The sequence below is a fragment of the Leuresthes tenuis genome, unplaced genomic scaffold (genome assembly GCF_036924035.1).
Source record: "Leuresthes tenuis unplaced genomic scaffold, fLeuTen1.0.hap1 SCAF_16, whole genome shotgun sequence".
In the NCBI taxonomy this organism is placed as follows: domain Eukaryota; kingdom Metazoa; phylum Chordata; class Actinopteri; order Atheriniformes; family Atherinopsidae; genus Leuresthes; species Leuresthes tenuis.
The window spans coordinates 5229135-5246210 of NW_027325370.1; the positions used below are offsets into that span (position 1 = coordinate 5229135).

The 17076-nt window shown below is 40.8% G+C and overlaps 1 protein-coding gene and 1 long non-coding RNA gene across 3 annotated transcripts; both read right to left on the reverse strand.

The window, feature by feature from the left end:
- Window positions 1-1212: 1212 nt before the first annotated feature.
- LOC140272264 (deoxynucleoside triphosphate triphosphohydrolase SAMHD1-like) lies at window positions 1213-11925 on the reverse strand. Of its 2 annotated transcripts, XM_072367659.1 has the most exons (7): window positions 11712-11925; window positions 11519-11585; window positions 11276-11348; window positions 10680-10840; window positions 10317-10432; window positions 9974-10044; window positions 7960-8087 (listed from the first exon to the last, which is right to left on the reverse strand). In XM_072367659.1, the coding sequence occupies exons 1-7, from the start codon at window positions 11890-11892 to the stop codon at window positions 8061-8063; spliced, it is 696 nt and encodes a 231-aa protein (XP_072223760.1). In that variant the 5' UTR covers window positions 11893-11925; the 3' UTR covers window positions 7960-8060. The 2 variants fall into 2 exon arrangements, with proteins under 2 accessions (XP_072223759.1, XP_072223760.1); XM_072367658.1 differs by lacking the exons at window positions 10317-10432; window positions 10680-10840; window positions 11276-11348; window positions 11519-11585; window positions 11712-11925 and adding exons at window positions 1213-3837; window positions 3966-4098; window positions 4669-4788; window positions 6704-6769 and having other exon boundaries at window positions 7936-8087; window positions 9974-10039.
- A 2262-nt stretch (window positions 11926-14187) lies between these two features.
- Window positions 14188-16101, reverse strand: LOC140272267 (uncharacterized). The gene is made up of 2 exons (XR_011907904.1): window positions 15952-16101; window positions 14188-14978 (listed from the first exon to the last, which is right to left on the reverse strand). It is a non-coding gene; the product is annotated as an uncharacterized lncRNA (long non-coding RNA).
- Between the last annotated feature and the right edge of the window lie 975 nt (window positions 16102-17076).

Consider the following 17076-nt stretch of genomic DNA (forward strand, 5'->3'; position numbering starts at 1 on the left):
CAATGCTACCCTGGGAAACTCTCAATAGAGCTGACAGGCGTCCCACACACTACTTTAATACTTTATGTTCATGATGACACTCCTCAGTTATCAACCCCTGACTTTTGAAGGAAAGTACTTGTTTAGAGTCAAAACCGTTCGTTTTTAACCTTTAGTTAAGAAAACCTAACGGTCAATGCAGGGAATATATGAGTAAACTGTTAATAATGATAAATTGATATGATTTCACAAGCACTGTTGGTTCATCTGGCCCAAAGTGAGACACTCAGTGGGTCTACATGATGAGATTAACTGGATTATGCTCCTTATCTGAGGGTAATTATCCTTAGATATATGGCGGTGAATGAATCGAATCAATGGCACAAAGCATGTCATACCCCGGTACGATAGGTGGCGCTGTCCCCATTTCAACTATCGCTAATAGAGCCACTTCCTGTTGACGTCTTCACCACCAACAGCAACAAACTCAGGCATTCAAGAAAGATGGCGAACGAAGAGCGAGATGAAGCTGCGTCCCTCTACATCTGTGGTGAGCTGGTTATGGCACAGACGTGATGCCCAACGGCGCATTCTCCATCGCGTTGTTTGTTTCTTTCTGTCGGCGGCGACAACAACAGTAATATCGTCTCCTTCGACCTCCGGGTGACGATCGCAGGAAAAAAACTCGAGCTTGCGCAGAACGCTCGATCCGATCCACTGTCGTCTATGTGCACGTTCAGTGGGCATTTGGATCGGGTTATCCCGGGTCTTAATCCGATCGCGAGTAACCCGATCCGTTTCTACATGAACTGAATAACTCAGTTTTATTGTAATTCAGCCATTAATCCGATCCGATTGCCACTGAGTCCAATCAGGTTTGAGGGGATTTTATGAGGTATGGGGCTTTGGTTAGTACATCTGAGTTACAAGGTTTTTACCTCACGGTGATGATGGACAGGCCTGCAACACAAGAGGATTATGTTAAGGAATAGATTTTTTTGAAAACTTTGCACAGTTGATTTGTCAATTCGTCTTTATGCAAAATGAGCCAGAATGTGGAATATAAGTCAAACAGATGGCTCGATGTCTTTCATTTGAAACGTTCCCTCAGTTCTCTGTCTTGTGTCACGCTTTTTGGAACAAAAATCTCACGCATCTGATACAATTCTGGTTCACAGGAAATCCTCTCTTGCTGCTTTCTCTGGTCACTCACCAGTGAAACAACTGGAAACGTTCAGATTCACATAATTTATTCCCTGCCCCCCAGGACAGAATGAAATAGCAGAACACACACAAACAGAATCATTTTCTCACAGTATCAAAACAACGGATTTAAAACAGGAAACATCTACTGCAAACATCACCTTAAACTTCCACAGCAGCACAGGTGGTGTCACTGTAAAAAGCAAAGCTATTGAACTGCTCGTCACACGGTGAGTGTTGGTGCAAAGGAGCAAACTGCGCACAGTACAAAACTGTGAGGAATAAATAAAATAACACTTCAGCCTCTTCCACTCCCTATGTAGCATTTGCTGAAATAAAAACATTAAAGTTTTATAACTCTTTTAAATGTCGTCGTACACAGATGTGCTTATCAATGAATCTGCTAAAAAAACAACTTAGTCCCTCTTGTGAGAATCCACAATGTATGAACATTTGAACACGGTGCTGAAAGAGATAAGAGGAAAACACAGCTGCAATACGATATGTTATCATAATGTGTCCCCGTATCTACTTGCAACTAAATTTCAGTGTGCTTGAACCCATTTATTGATGTTCATATAAGGCTTATAAGAAATGAAGTATTACAAAGGTTTAGTGGCAGAATTTCCACCACAGTAGAGTAGTCGTTCCCACCAAGCAGCACAATACTATCCAGGTAAACCATCAATGGTGTTTATTCTCAACTTCAGAGGAAGAAAAGCGTGTAACAAGATGCTGTAATTACAACCGCATCAGTCAAACCACAGGGTGGAAAAAAGGTGAAACTGTGATATTTCTAGTTGTTTTGTGTGTGCACTGAACATTAAAAGAGTGGTTCTCTTATTGCTTTCTCACATGCTTCATGCACAGTAGATCAGGTTTCATTTAATAAGCAGGCTTCGATCGCACCTTCCTGTCATCAACACACAGACAACAATGAGTTTTCCTTTTTCTTAACTTTTCTAGTTACACTTCTATTGTTTTATATTTGCAAAAAAAGCAGGTGGTTGAAAACACATACGTGTGTTTCACTCACTCACTATGCATAGAGTCATATTTCCAAGATGATGCTTTCATTGATCACAGCACTGAGACACAGATTTTCAAGGCTTGCCAGAGCAGAAAACAGGAAAATCCTCAAAGAAGATCTATTGTGTGAGTGAGTCCATTAAACAGAGAATTCAGTCACAGTGGCAGATAGTGGGTCCTGTTTAAGTGTCAAGAGTCACCTTCTGTATTGGCTTGTGTCCAGAATACAGTAAAGCCGTCACAGGCTACACTTTAATTTGTCAGTCAGTGCAGGCAGCACATGAAGAAATTATGCTGTTTATTGCAGTGCAATGCTCAGGAGAGTCCGTGGAGCTCAGTCTTCACAAATTAACAGCCCGTGTTTTATCACAGAAATGTGAACTAAGGAATAGGACTTAAGCCCAGCTATTCCTCTCATTTCTTTCACTCAAACTAGCATTTTCTTCTGTGCCTCGCTGTCCTCGCGCACCCCGTCTGCCTCAGTTCTTAGCTGATCCAAATTCTCCTCAGAGTTGCAATTGCTGTGCTGCATCCCGCGAGAGAAAATCCTGCGACGTGACTGCTGAGCACTGAGATCCAGCAGATCAAATGAATCAGAGGAGAAGAGGCTGTCCTCGCTCACCACACTGGAGGGGCGGCTGCGGTGGCCCTCAGCGCCCCCCTTGTCCTGCATGAGCTGCAGCAGAGCCTCAGGGAGTATTGCAGGGGCTGAAGAGGGAGATGAAATGGGGTTGTCGGGAAGATCCAGACTGCGAGAGAACTTGCCGTTACGTTTGAGGATACCTTTCCGTCTCCTTACTGCTTCTGCGTGCATGGTGGGACTATCTTGTGCTGCTGGGAGACATGTGTGATGCTTGTTGGAGTCTGACTGACATGCATCACTCTCTTTAACTCCCAATCCAGAGTCTCTTCTTTCATTGGTTGAGTTATAACCCGTTTCCCCAACATATAAGTTCTTCAGTATCCCCTTCTTAGGCATCTTGGATGAAGGCTGGCTGAATGTAGAGGGAGTTGCAAGGCCTGTGGAAAACGCATCGACATGTGTGTGAGCCAGTGTTTGTGTCCGATAAGGCTGGGGAACGGTGTTAGACAATATGGAGGAAGAGTGCTCCTTAGGAGAGCTGTGGAATACAGAATCTAAACTTCTCTGGTGTTTTAGTATGCCTTTGGGTTTCCTTCTTTCAGTGTTGGAAGTGGAGGAAACTGCAGTGGAAGATGCAGCTGTTGGACAAACACCACAACCCCCGAGTGCTGTCTGGGGAATTGTATTCTCTTTACGTGACTTCCTGAGGCTCAAAATCCCTCCACGTACCCTTCCTTCTTCTCCTCCTCCTGCTCCGCTGCTGTTCCTCAGAGGAAAGCTGAAGTAAAGTGAGTTAGAAGTGAGCTGAGGAGACGACATGCACCCTGGGTCGACAGACATGTTGCCAGCAGCCGCGACACGATTCTGCCAGTCGATGTAGCGAGCCAGCAGAGGGGAAGGGCATTCTTGGTGAGGAGAAGAAGGGCAGTCACACACACTCTCTTCATAACCCCAGTTCACCCACCAGTGGTTGGCCACATCCTCTATTGTGGCCCTTTCCTCCACACGCACTGTCAACAACCAGTCAATGAGAGCGCAGGCGTCTGGAGGAAACCGGGACAGCAGTTATTTAAAGCAACAGAACTGGCAAACAATGTAGATAACAGCCCAAGCAATGATGTTTGACACTATTAACCACGTTAATAGAGGCCTGGATATTGTAAGAGTTTACCTGAGGGGGGGTTGGGCCTGCGATAGCGGCCTTGGGTTATCTGTTCTGTGAGCTTGGTGTGACTGGCCCCATCAAATGGCATGCTGCTGTACACCAGCGCATACAGCAGCACCCCCAGTGCCCAGCAGTCGACCTGGGATGCACACACACACACACAGGTCCCTATTCATCCTTTATATCACTGTGAGTGCCAAACAATGAGATTTTAGGGTTGATTTCTTGTTGAAAAGTAGAAATTTTACAGGGTCTTTTAATGCCCTTTTTATCCAGATATGTTGCAGTTACATCATCAACTCATTCTAAATCTATATGATAATTTTCACAGTTTGCTCAAGTATTAATAGAAAAAAAGAAAGATAAGTTATAATGTGATCTCAAGTGCTCAGATATTTACTTTAAAGCGGGCAACAATCTGTCGCATTTTTCTACATACAATGCTTGTTCTAAGGAAATTAGTTCTTTCTTAAACTGGTTGTGGAGTTCAATGGATGTTGAGGAATCCCTATATTAAGATGGCCTTGGATTCAATTGCCAGTTGGACTTTTATATTTCATATTGTACATTTTTTGGACAAGGAAAAAACTAGATGTGAGCATTGATTAACATATTAAACTAGCCAGTGTGTAAAAAACAAAATGCTGTTTTTTCAAACTGAAAAACAGGGGAAAAGCAACCTAAAATTCACTGTCGAGTGCTGACTCACCTCTGGCCCTTCGTATGGCAGCCCCTTTACTATCTCTGGGGCAGCATAGAGCGGACTTCCACAATAGGTCTGCAGAAGAGTGCCCCTCTGGAAATGATTCGAAAGGCCAAAGTCAGCCAGCTGTGGGGGAAAAGCATACAAAATAACTTATTTTCATTATATTTATTTGCATTCCTTCCCACTACTACCATACACACAAACTACATGTTGGGAAAACATGGGCTTGCTCTGTAGCAAATGAGTCGCTAAGTCGAAATGAGCACTATTCAATACAGTTGAGCAAACAAAAAGTAAATTAAAGCGATGGACATACAAATGGAAAAAAATGCAGCAAATTGCAACCCAAATTTGAAAGAAAACAGCTGAAAAGTTCATGACACTGTCACAGCTGATTGTACAAAAACACAGTTCCAGCATGTGTATCTGTGAGTTCACATACTTGTGTTCAGTGAAAAAAAAGTCTGAGATAACTTAACAGCCTGTCACACTAGGGTAGACAGACCTCAGCCTGGGTTCTGGGTCCAACTCGTGTCCAGCACAGAAGGATTGAACTTCATAACATGATGGTTCATGTAACAATGAGTCTCTCATTGAATTAATTCACTCACTCTCTTCCCCATGAAATCTGGATTCCTTTTCAGTGAGCATGTTCTGCAGACTTCAAGTCATGTGGTTAAAGCAAAACAACTCAAAGCTATTTCTCTTAAAGAAGCCAAAAATAGGTCTGTTGAGCACTTGCCAGTGTGAGTGTAAGTGAGGAAAGAGAAGTGGAGCCAAAAACATGAGGCTGCTCACGCTCACGTAACAGAACAATCAGTCACTTCAGGCTGCGAGGAGCCATGCACAAACATACTGCGCCTCCTCTTTATCTCAAGAGATTGTTAACATGCACACCAGCCCACTATCAGAGCCTCTGGTGTTAAAAATAATCGCTATGACAGCTTAATTTCCATTGCACACAAGGCAGAGACCTCACTTACAGAAGATGAAGTCAGCTACTGTTTATTATTTATTCTAAGGCAGCAACTGAGTCCAGTATGAATACATCCTAATCCTGCTGCGTGTTTGTGCTTCTTGAAGCATGTATATCCCATCTACAAACATTAAGTAAAATGCAATATTTTTCAACGCAGCTTTGAGCTTCTCTAGTTTAACATGTGCACTGTAGGCTATGATATAGTAAAACTAAAACAGTGTGCCTGAAAGGTAAATGGGTCTATTAATGGTTGAATTATGTCATGCAAACATAATGCAAATACTTTTGCTCCACAGTGCATGACTCAATACTTGACCAAGACCCAAAATTTTACATAACATGTCCCACTGTTCCTATCCTCTTACACATGCCATTAGGCAGCTATTGTGCTAAAATAACAGACACATGCATTTCCCTGCAGCAGACGCTGTGGAGAACCTGTGGTGATTAGGGTAGGCAATGACTGAAAAGCTGCTGAGAGGTCTGCACATAGTGTTCTGCTTTATCTGTCAGACGGACATATGTATATACAGATATATATAAAACCCTCCGAATGGCACTAGTGCCAAGATGGCCTGCTGAATTCCCAGCATTCCCTTTTTACCATGCACAGTTCCCATATAAGGACAGTAATATCCAGACAGGGCTAAAATATCCCCTGAGTTGTCCTTGCACTGTTTGTTCAGGTTCAGTGTGCATAGTTTGAGAAATATTATCATTACTGCGGGTAGAAATTGCCCCAATGTATGTTCTGAATGTGCACTCTGCAGTTTATCTTAGAGGTGTAAAAATATTCCACGGACTGCTCTGTGGAGCTTTATTCTAGCAAACCAAACACTGAAGCAATGGGAACAAAAAGCTTCCCGAAATGTTTTCAAATCTCCAGAATGTAATTGTTATTGATAAAAATAAAAAAGCACGGAGGCCAGCACGCTTCTGGCAGAGGACATAAGTAAATCATTAATATTAAACATAAATATTTTGTTTTTGAAAGGAAACCCTGGTTTATTTAGCAAAAATAAGTATGGCTGGTGTCGTATGGAGGCTCATCAGTCTTACCTTTACATTCAAATCTTGGTCTAAAAGAATGTTTTCCAGCTTGAGGTCTCGATGCACAACACCATTCTGCAACAGATCAAATGCAAACCATGAGGTTCTGAGTTTGGAGAACCTCGAGAAAACATTTTCAGACACTTTGTGTTAGTTTCATCTGACGATGATTTGATCCTGATCCTGATGGCATTAAGCACTTGTGTGCCAATGAGAGGCAGACAGCTGTGGAGCCTGCAGAGACAGAGCTTAAGATCCAACGGGAAGAAAAGTCTGTTGCCGGATCAGGTTTTTCCACTGACTCTGAGGGGGCAGTAATTCTTAAGAGGAGACAAAGCCCCAGTAGATAAATGTGGCCACCCAGGAAGTGGAGTGGCACGTCTCAAAGAGCCTCCTTGTTTTATTAATCACATCCTCCTCAGGGCACTTTTGTGGAAGAAATGGTCCATGACTTAGACACCGTCTTGCACACCACAGACATAGAAAAATTAAATATGTGTGGCAAATCATATTATAATTCTTATTTTTTTCTTTTTTTGTGTGTGGCCTGGCTATAACCTGATTTGGACAACATCAAAGTATTTTCATTCTTCTCTCGTAGCCTTGAAAAGTTCACCATGTGTCCTGCATACCTCTGAGGCACATTCAATAATTCATTCATGCCAGAACATTTATGTCTATTTTGGGACCGTATTCGAGGGCAGTAGGAGCACAAAATCCACCTGCCTTCACACTACAAAGCTGCAGGAGATGGGTAATAATCCCAGTCTAATGTGTGGCATTCATGAAGAATCAAAACAAACAAAACCCTATGGGTCACACCTAGATCAGCTGACTGTAAGGCACAGCTCCTCAAAGCTAATGTGTAATAATAGGATTTATGTATTTCCTTGATAATTCTTGCTTTCTGGCACAGGGGTTGATTTTATGTACAAAACAACAATAAAAACAAAGAAAACAAAGGTGACCCTTTGCCAAGGCTTACACTAATTTGGAAGAAGGAGGCTAAATATGTCAGTGTGTGACTGTGAAGAACACTCGAAGCTTAATGCACTCTTAACCCAGAAAGATCTGAAAACTGAAGTCAAGTTTTTCAGCTGTATAACGATTAAGATTTAGTGGATTTAGCAGCACAGCATTTGTTTATGCTCAAGTGAACGTTCGGCACGTGCCTACATGCCCTAATTTAGACTGAACTCCAGTGGCATGTTTGCAGAGAGTACAGTGTGTGTGCAGGTAACCTTGTGGCAGTAGTGAACGGCAGAGATGATTTGTCTGAAGATGCTTCTGGCTTCTGTCTCTGGCAGTCGTCTCCTCTCTTGTATGTAATCATAGAGCTCTCCTCTGCTAGCGTACTCCATCACTATCACAATCTTATCCCGGCTCTCGAACACTGTCAACAGGGCACATTTACAGTCCATCTTTACACAGATATCAGATAAAACACAGTTATTTTGTTTGACACACCTGCAAAATTGATGTAACTGACACTCTTTGAATGTGTGGCTATGTGGGCCTTGTACTGATTTAGATGGTAATATCACTACTTATTTTACCCAAGACAGAAACACACTATCACACAATCCATGACTTACACTACTGGGATGGCCAAATGCCAACCACTGATCCTAAACAAGATATTTTCAGGATTATTGCTTAAAAGACAGAAAACAGTTCCAAAACACTGACTTATTTAGAAAATATTGTAATTTCCATAAAATCAGAATAGCACTTGCTGGGGACCATTTGCTGCTGCGGCTTGATCACTTTAATGAGTAGTTTGCTGGTTAAAACAGAGTTGGCATAAAATAAATGACGGAACCCATGTTCGTTGTAGGGTCACCCATGCAATGATGCGTCATTGATGTTCATTTTAATTTGTCATGGACAAATAACCAGATTTACAGCACAGAGCAAGAGGCCACATCGGACTTTAGATGCACAAAGAATACTTAGTTGGATTAAGTCACTGCTGGTTTTGGTCTTTAAATGGGATTTGTTATCCCTCATTCTTGGGCACTATCGGACCTCTGTAAAGTAAATGCTGTTGTGTGTGCATTGAGGGAATATAACTTAATATGAATTAAGCATGCATCTTTTTACACAACTCTCTTTGAAACATTCATCTGTTAATGACACTGTGGGTTAATTCATGCTGACTTTTCCAACTTGTGTGAAATTGCGTGTCTTACCATCGTGGAAGCGTATGATGTTGGTGTGTCTGAGTGAGGAGGTGATCTCAATCTCTCGCTGGATGTGGATTCTATCCAGATCATCAGGCCGTTATCGTCCACCAGGTAGTCAAACATAGCCAGCGAGGCAGTCTCATGCTGAAAGATGCACAAAGTTATTGGAAAATAAATTAAAATGAAAGCATAGTTACTCCTGACTCAAACAGAAACAGCTCATCTCTGGTTAAACATGACTAATGTCTCGTGCCTTATCTCTCACGTTTGGCAGACTCCAGGCTTGAGGTTACAACTTACAAGAAGCCTGAGCTGGCTTAGTAGTTCTTATCAGTTGTCCTTATCGGCCTTAACACTGCAATCACCACTTCAACCCCTAAACTGTTTTCTTATCAAATCAATTGACGTTAACTGCTTTGTGCAGAAGCTCTGGCTGGCAGGAATTTAAACGGCCAATAAAAAACATCAACTAAAAAAAACTCTGATAAAGAAGATTCAGAAAGAAAGGAAAACTGTTCAGGCAAGAGTTTGCCTGAATATGTGATTAAAGGCTTTGTGATAAGAAGAACTTTCCAGCATATTTACGGGTTTAGCAAGTCTTCGGGCTGCTGTAAGCCGGTACTCCAGCTTCACGGTATCTACAGCACGCGACTGAAATGTAGCTCAAGACTTTCCAGGTAATTCTCAAAGAAAATGTCTCCAGAGATTACTCCTTATCCCTCAACCAGCAATCTGCATTTGTTCCCTTATTTTCTAAAAAACAGAGACTGTGTGGAAAATATCTTGCTAAAACAGCAGCTAAATGCACTGAAATAATGGAGGTGCTGCTCTTTGGAGATCATGTGATAAGTTTCACAATTTGCGGCCGAACAAATCAAACTTTCCTGCATTAGCAATTCAGATGATATTCATGTCTCTGCTAGTATATTCCAGTTTTAAAACCTAGTGTTTCTTTGTGTCCTCTTAGTCACCAAATAGTTTTGTGAAGAGTCACAACCTCAACAAAACAGGACATGTCGACGACACAAACAGGAAATTAGTCAGAAGACCAGAAGAGGCTGCATGTGGCTGAGTAACTAAAGGAAAGTCTTACCTTCCAGGTAATTTCAGGACGTGCTTTTGGGATAAACCTGCCATCAAACATATGAGAAAATGGTCCATGTCCTGAAAAGGGTAAAAAAAACAAAAAAAAAACAACTTAACGTGTGAGACTCAGCTTCGTTTTTGTGACTTTGGTGTTTCATGACTTGATGTCTGACCCCAACCAACACTTTAAAGCACAAATTTTAATGAAGGAAAAAACCAGCGGCTGCTGTGTCATCGTGTGTAAAAATCACTGGTAAAACTGCGTCGCTCATCAGTCTGATGTCTTGGGGTGAAGGACTGAAAACACTGACCGCCTCTCTGGAAAGCTGCGTTTCCGAGACATTACTCACCGAGGTCGTGACAGAGCCCGGCGATCTGGACACACAGGATGTCTCTGCGAGAGATGAGGAGCTCTGGCTGCCTCTCATTCAGAGCTTGAACAAGTTCTCCGGCCAAGTAGCCCACCCTATAATCAGCAGAAACAACGTTTACTCCATACAAGATAGAAATAAAAATGTGCAGAGATGAGGACCCTCACATTGCCTGATCTGCTCAGAAACAGAAACAGAAAACACACTCTGTCTCTTTATCCTCTCACATCAAGAAATGTCCTCACGAGCTCTGAATTTACAGCCCTTTTACTGCCTTAAGTGTATCTGACAGCAAACAGATGAACCCAGGAGAATAAACAGTGAATCTAACTGATAGGGTACCCGATGCTGTGTTCAAAGCGGTTGTGGGACGCTCCCGGAAAAACAAAGTACGTCCCTCCGAGCTGCTTGAGGTTTCGAAGTCTCTGGAACTGAGGCGTGTCGATGATTTTGATGAGGAGCGGGTGTAACTCTACGTGTCCGTGGATGGGATCGTTGAACACCTGACAGCAAGAAGAACAACAAACGGCTTTGACAACAAGCAAATAACAACAAAAAGAGATTCAGGTCACCACTCACAATCAACAGAGGGAAGTGCCAAAACCATCAGGACAACAGCAGAGAACCCACACATATGTGTATATATATATATATATATATAAATAGAAACTACATCTTTTCCTTGGGTCATATTGTGAAACCATTTTAAAGATGAGCAGCATTTAAATGCAAAGCAAACAGCAGCAGTAAAGAGGAAGTAACACCTCCTCTTCTTTCTCTAGCAGCCCATTAAAATCATGGTTTTAATGGGTTTGAGGGAACTAGTCTTTCAACATGTCACACCCATTCTGTTCTCTTCATCTATGGCCCTTTATTTCTTTTTTAAAAATACTTATCTCTATAGCCTTGAAAAAAAACCGCTGTGAGGAAGTTCATACCTTGTTTGGCTCAGTGTCTATCTGCCACAACTTCCTCAGGCTGTGTAAGATCTGCAGGCGGTCACCGAGACACCTAAAATGGGGGAGGAGGTGATAAACAAAAGATGCTGTGAGGCAAAGTCAGACATATCAAAAGTGCGCAGTCAACTGGGTCTTTGAAACCACTATTATGGCAGCTGGGGAAACTGATCTGTGTCACATCTTCCTCATTTCACTGTATTTAAGACGCGCTGACGCACTTACTTTATGCCAATCTTTTCCAGCTCTGCATCCTTGAGATATCGCAGTCCAACACCTGTGATGTTCTGGGCTTCACAACAGAAAAGATAACCGATGTCAGCTAAAGTGTAACAACAAGCATACAGACAGGTAAACCCCCTGAGCTGAAAACTGGGGGGTTTAGATGCAACCCCTGATGTCAAACCAGAACACAAACCTCGAAATGCATCCTCCCATTGTCCAAGACCTTGACTCCGCAGATACCGGCACGTTTCTTCCACTCCCCATTGCATGAAGTCCGAACCGGGCAGCCGGACCACCGACACCCCTTTTTCCGGCGTTTTGAAGCGGTCACTGGAGCTAAACTCGTCCGGTATTGGGCGCTTACGATTCGACATAGCGACGTGACAAACAGGCGGCAAATGTTTAATAAGCGGATTAAAGCCAGAAACTATAAAAAAAAACGTCAGCGTTCCCCACGTTGGCTGAAACAGCTGATCAGACAGTCCCGCACAGAAAGTGTTCAGGCGGTGAAAAACACCCGGGTTTTGTCTTTGCACCGGGCGCATCAAGTCCGACATGAACACAAACAGATGTTCCGGTTTTGTATTTCAAAATAAAAGCACAAAATATCGTGTTGATGGTGAGGTTTTGATAGAAAACTACACTCTGAATATTATAGATATTAATGAATTTTAGATTAGATTATGGGATCTATAGCATCAGATATCACGAGATTTGGAAAACAGTTTTAAAACCTCAAAAATAGATCATGGCTCATGATAACTCTACTGTAGAGAATAATCGTCAATGGGGTCAGATTAAGTTCTTTCTTCTTTTTTTTCCACAAAAACTGAAGACACAACACGTGTTTATTCTACTAAACACATACGCGCGCGCAAACACACAAAAACACCCACACATATATGTAAATATAGGAATTCATCTATTTATTTTCTCAAATTGAACACTTCCGGTATTTTGTCTGCCTCTTGACATTTTAACGTGTAACTCTCAATGACACGCGGAGGGTTGAGCAAAATGTGGAGCATGAATGCTGCATTCGCTGTAGTTGGGAAATGAGACTTTCAAAACATTCTCAGATTAAATCTGCATTGTCGATGCAACGATTGTAAAAAAACGTCTTTCTCCAGATTTATCTCACTGATTTACTGTCAACAACACAACAACACGTTGATGTCGTTCGCTGTTCGCAGAGGATGACAGATGAAAGTTTACGCTAAAGGCAATGTAGTATTATTTGAAAAACAAATATTTAGCCTTTACTGTGTAGTCTACCTTTTGTGAAGCTTACATAAAGTGCAAAAGTAAATGAAGATATTTTCCGGATATCAAGATATATCGACGTTGCGACCTGATTGGTTTCCTTGATATATGCTGGTTAGTAATCAGAAACTCCAATTTCGCTGCTGTCTTCGAATGCAGCAGAAACTGAAGCTCTGACAGCGCCCCCAATTACATAGAATAACCCGTCATCGCAGATCCTGTAAAGGCGGCAGTTTAAAAATGTTTATTTCTTTCAATATCTTCAAATTGTTTTTTAAATTAGTCACTAGTGACCAGAGAGAGACCACCACAGACACTCTACCAGCAAATAACATGATATGCTGAAACAGAAAGGAAAAAAAGATGAAAGATAATGTTCTGCAATGAGATTATTTTTATTAAAATTTCGGAATTTTTTAACAAGCTGTGTGGGAAAATTTAGAGTCAATGCAAAAGGAAAAATAGAATAATTCATCTGTAAACAAAGTCAAACTGTGTAGTTGAACTAAAATAAAGAAAGCACTTAAAAGTCTGGATAAGGAGTAAACTACAAGCAAAATTCAGAGATGATGGACGTGGATGGTCATCCATGACTCTCTGGCTCTATCTGTTCTGCTTGCACACTCACAAGCTAAGTTAACAAGTGAGTTGAAGTAGAATGAAACCTGATTTTGTGTGATGGGGGATCATCACATAGCAGTCACACAGTATATCCTCACTGGTATGGGGGAAGAACCACCTGACAGACTGACAATCCAGATATAACAGATGGTCCACGTTGTCATGTATCTGCCTTGTGATGTTCATGATAATCCCAAGACTGTCCATAGGTACTAAATGGTTAACTGCATGTTTTGTACATGACTTGAGTTTTTCTGTCTCTAAAAATGCAGCTGTTCTCCAAATTACACCTGCACACACTTTCTGTATTTCCCTGCTCATATTGGAGAAATATACACAGTTTTTAATTTATGCTTCTGCTTTTTCATGTTGCCCCAGACTGATTATATGATGTTTACTTCAGGGCTCTGTGAGGGTCAGGCTATCTGCTCCAGGGCTCCTCTGTGCATGTTATGTGTAGCTGTCCTGCTGCAGAATGAATGACAGCAGTACCATCTGCACCTGAAGGGGCTGCATGACTGATAAGAATTTAAACTTTAGAAGATAGTACATTTATTTTATCGCTTTTCCCTAATATGAACGATGGAATTATTACGTTGTTTCCTAGAATTGATAAAATGAAAAAAATTCATTCTAAATAAATAAATCAAACAGAAAGTAGAGCAACAAGGGCGTAATATTGAAATTGGCATGCGAATGATCTGAGATAATTTCATAAAAACAGTATTTATGCTGAATTACAATTTACCCTTAAGCAAAGTTTAACTCCACAAAGATGCAAAATAGAGAGAATAAGAACTTTATTTAAAATAGACACCTTATAATATGTTTACAAACCATCTAAACAGGAACACACTCCTGTTAACCTTTGCTAGGCTCCCATTAACAGACCCACTATGTACGAGAATATAATGAATGTTCACACAATCAACACAACACACCATCTCTGTCTTTACCACAACCAGCTTTAAGCAAGTTTGAGTTATTTACTGTGACAACATGAAAATTTATATATTTATAGTTTAATTGTAGTACCAATAAATGATCTATTCTAAATGATTAAGAATGTATTTTATATTGATTCAACGTGATAAAATGCAGAATATTCTAAACCAAACCACCAAAATAAATGATTCTACCAGTAACCAGATGGACAAACCTAACCTCCTTTACTAACTAACTTAATTAGCATTGATATAATGATAAGAAAAAAAAATCCACTCAATATTCATAACAGCTAAACACACGATTAATAATATCAGTAAATGACAGACTTATACTGTGGTTTACAGCTTCCACAGTCAGCGGTCTTTTAGTTTGCAGGTTTCATTTACTTCTCGAGAAAGAAACATGGAAGCATAACCCGAGTTAACCCTAAATACATATGCAGAGTACATAGAACACATTCTGAATATGAAACAATTAATTTGTTACACAATCACGTCATTTCTTTCTGGACATTCATGGTGTTGGTCACTATAGTCTGCTAAAGCTTTTCATTAGATTTCACCACAGAGCAGCTGATTGTTTCCTTTCCTTTTAATCCTCAGCCATTTTCTTTGTGTTACACATTGTGCTGAAATAAAGACAGAAAAAACAAATGCATGAGTAGAAGCAAAATGTGTCCAATGAGAGGTATGCATTATTTTTATTTTCAGCAGGAAAAGACTCCACTGTAGCTGATAACATTTGCTTCGTTTTGATCATTTTGTGTTTTTGAACTGTTGGATTGCAAAAAAAAAAACCTCTGTTAGAAGATACCACCAAGGACTGAAAGTTAATAAGTGGATGAATCAGTGATCCTCGTTTTATTTTTCTTTTTTAATCAGATATGAAATGTGAAACTGCTCTGTGTCTGTTCTTCTTACCATATTGCTTCTAAGTCACTCAGTGGGTTTACATGAGGTAATTATCCTCGGATATATGGCGGTGAATGAATCGAATCACTGGCACAAAGCATGTCATACCCCGGTACGATACCATTTCAACTATCGCTAATAGAGCCACTTCCGGTTGACGTCTTCTCCACAACCAACAACAACAACAAACTCAGGCATTCAGAAAGATGGCAAAGGAAGAGCAAGATGAAGCTGCGTCCCTCTACATCTGTGATGAGCTGGTTATGACACAAACGTGATGCCCAACGGCGCATTCTCCATCTCATTGTTTATTTTGTTTCTTACAGCGGCGACAACAACAGTAATATCGTCTCCTTCGACTTCCGCGTGACGATCGCGGGAAAAAATCTTGAGCATGCGCAGAACGCTCGATCCGATCCACTGTCGTCTCCGTGCACGTTCAGTGGGCATTTGGATCGAGTTATCTTGGGTCTTAATTCAATCGCAAGTAACCCGATCCGATTCGATTTCCTGTCAGATTAAGGTGTCTACATGAACTGAATAACTCAATATTATTGTAATTTAGCCATTGATCCGATCTGATGGCTTGCATGTAACCGCACTGACTAAAGCATTTCAATTGCGTCTAAGCTCCAGCCTGAGTATAAAGAACTTCTGTACTATATTTAACAACTTAAGCCCAAATATTACCTCAAAGTCATTATTTTTGCACCAGTCTTCAAACGTTGTTTGAGCTTCTTTCCACTCTTCAGTGTCATCTTCCCTCTTTTTCCAGTAGACCCTGATGATCTTCTCAGAAAAGCGTTCTGGGAGGAGCCTTGACACCTGACAAAAATGATGACAACATGAATCTGTGAACTGTAATCTTGCCAAAGATTGTTACACAAAGAAAAACACACGAGTGACAAACGGCAAACACTGTTTTCTGTATTTGTCACCCGGTTCTCATTGATGGGTTTTGCTATTTTAGGGTCACTCTTTGTGTAGAAATAGACGCTTTTGATGGGATCCTTGTCTTTCATCCCATAGTCAAAAGTGGCAACCTAAAAGAGAAGTGTGGGAGAGAAACCTGTGTTTACATTTACAAATGAATAATGCCTCTGGTAAACAAACATCTTTCCCATCACATGCTAAATATAGCAGAAAGAAGCAGTGATCAAGATTCAAGCACGTGGAAGTTGAATTGTTGAGAAAAGAATTTACTAAATCACATCATTTTGCTGGATTTTCTTTTATGAATTTAAAGATTTTAAGATCAGTGTTGTACATCCAATAAGAAAGAAAACTCACACAAACTTCAAAGTCTTGCTGTGTCTGACCCGGAATGGCCATTGCCAAACTTTTAAGTGTTTCCTAAAAGATGGAACAGTTAGTTTACTGCTTTTATTGTTATTTTTGTTTTATTATCTTCACTCTCTTCTTATTCTTACCTCTGGTATTTCTTCTTCATTTTGCCCTCCTGGTGGATCTTGTTTCTTCTGTGTTTTATTCATTAAAAAAAGACATTATCTTCAGTTCAAATGTTTACAACTTTAATGATTGTACTAAACAACTTCCACTTTCCCCAGTAATGACCAAATTAAATATATGGACTGAGTCCCGACCCTACATTCTGCACTTCATTTTCATACCGAAGAAATCCTTGAAACCAATTTTGAGATGTGATATTTTGGCATTCCTGCCATTCCCTCGTGGTGAAGCTCCATTTTGTTAGCTTAATAGCATAAATGCCTAAGTTATATTTGAATGCCTTAGACTTAGGCAATTATGTATAATTACTCTAATGATTTGCTTTTACATGTGTGGTGAAACTCA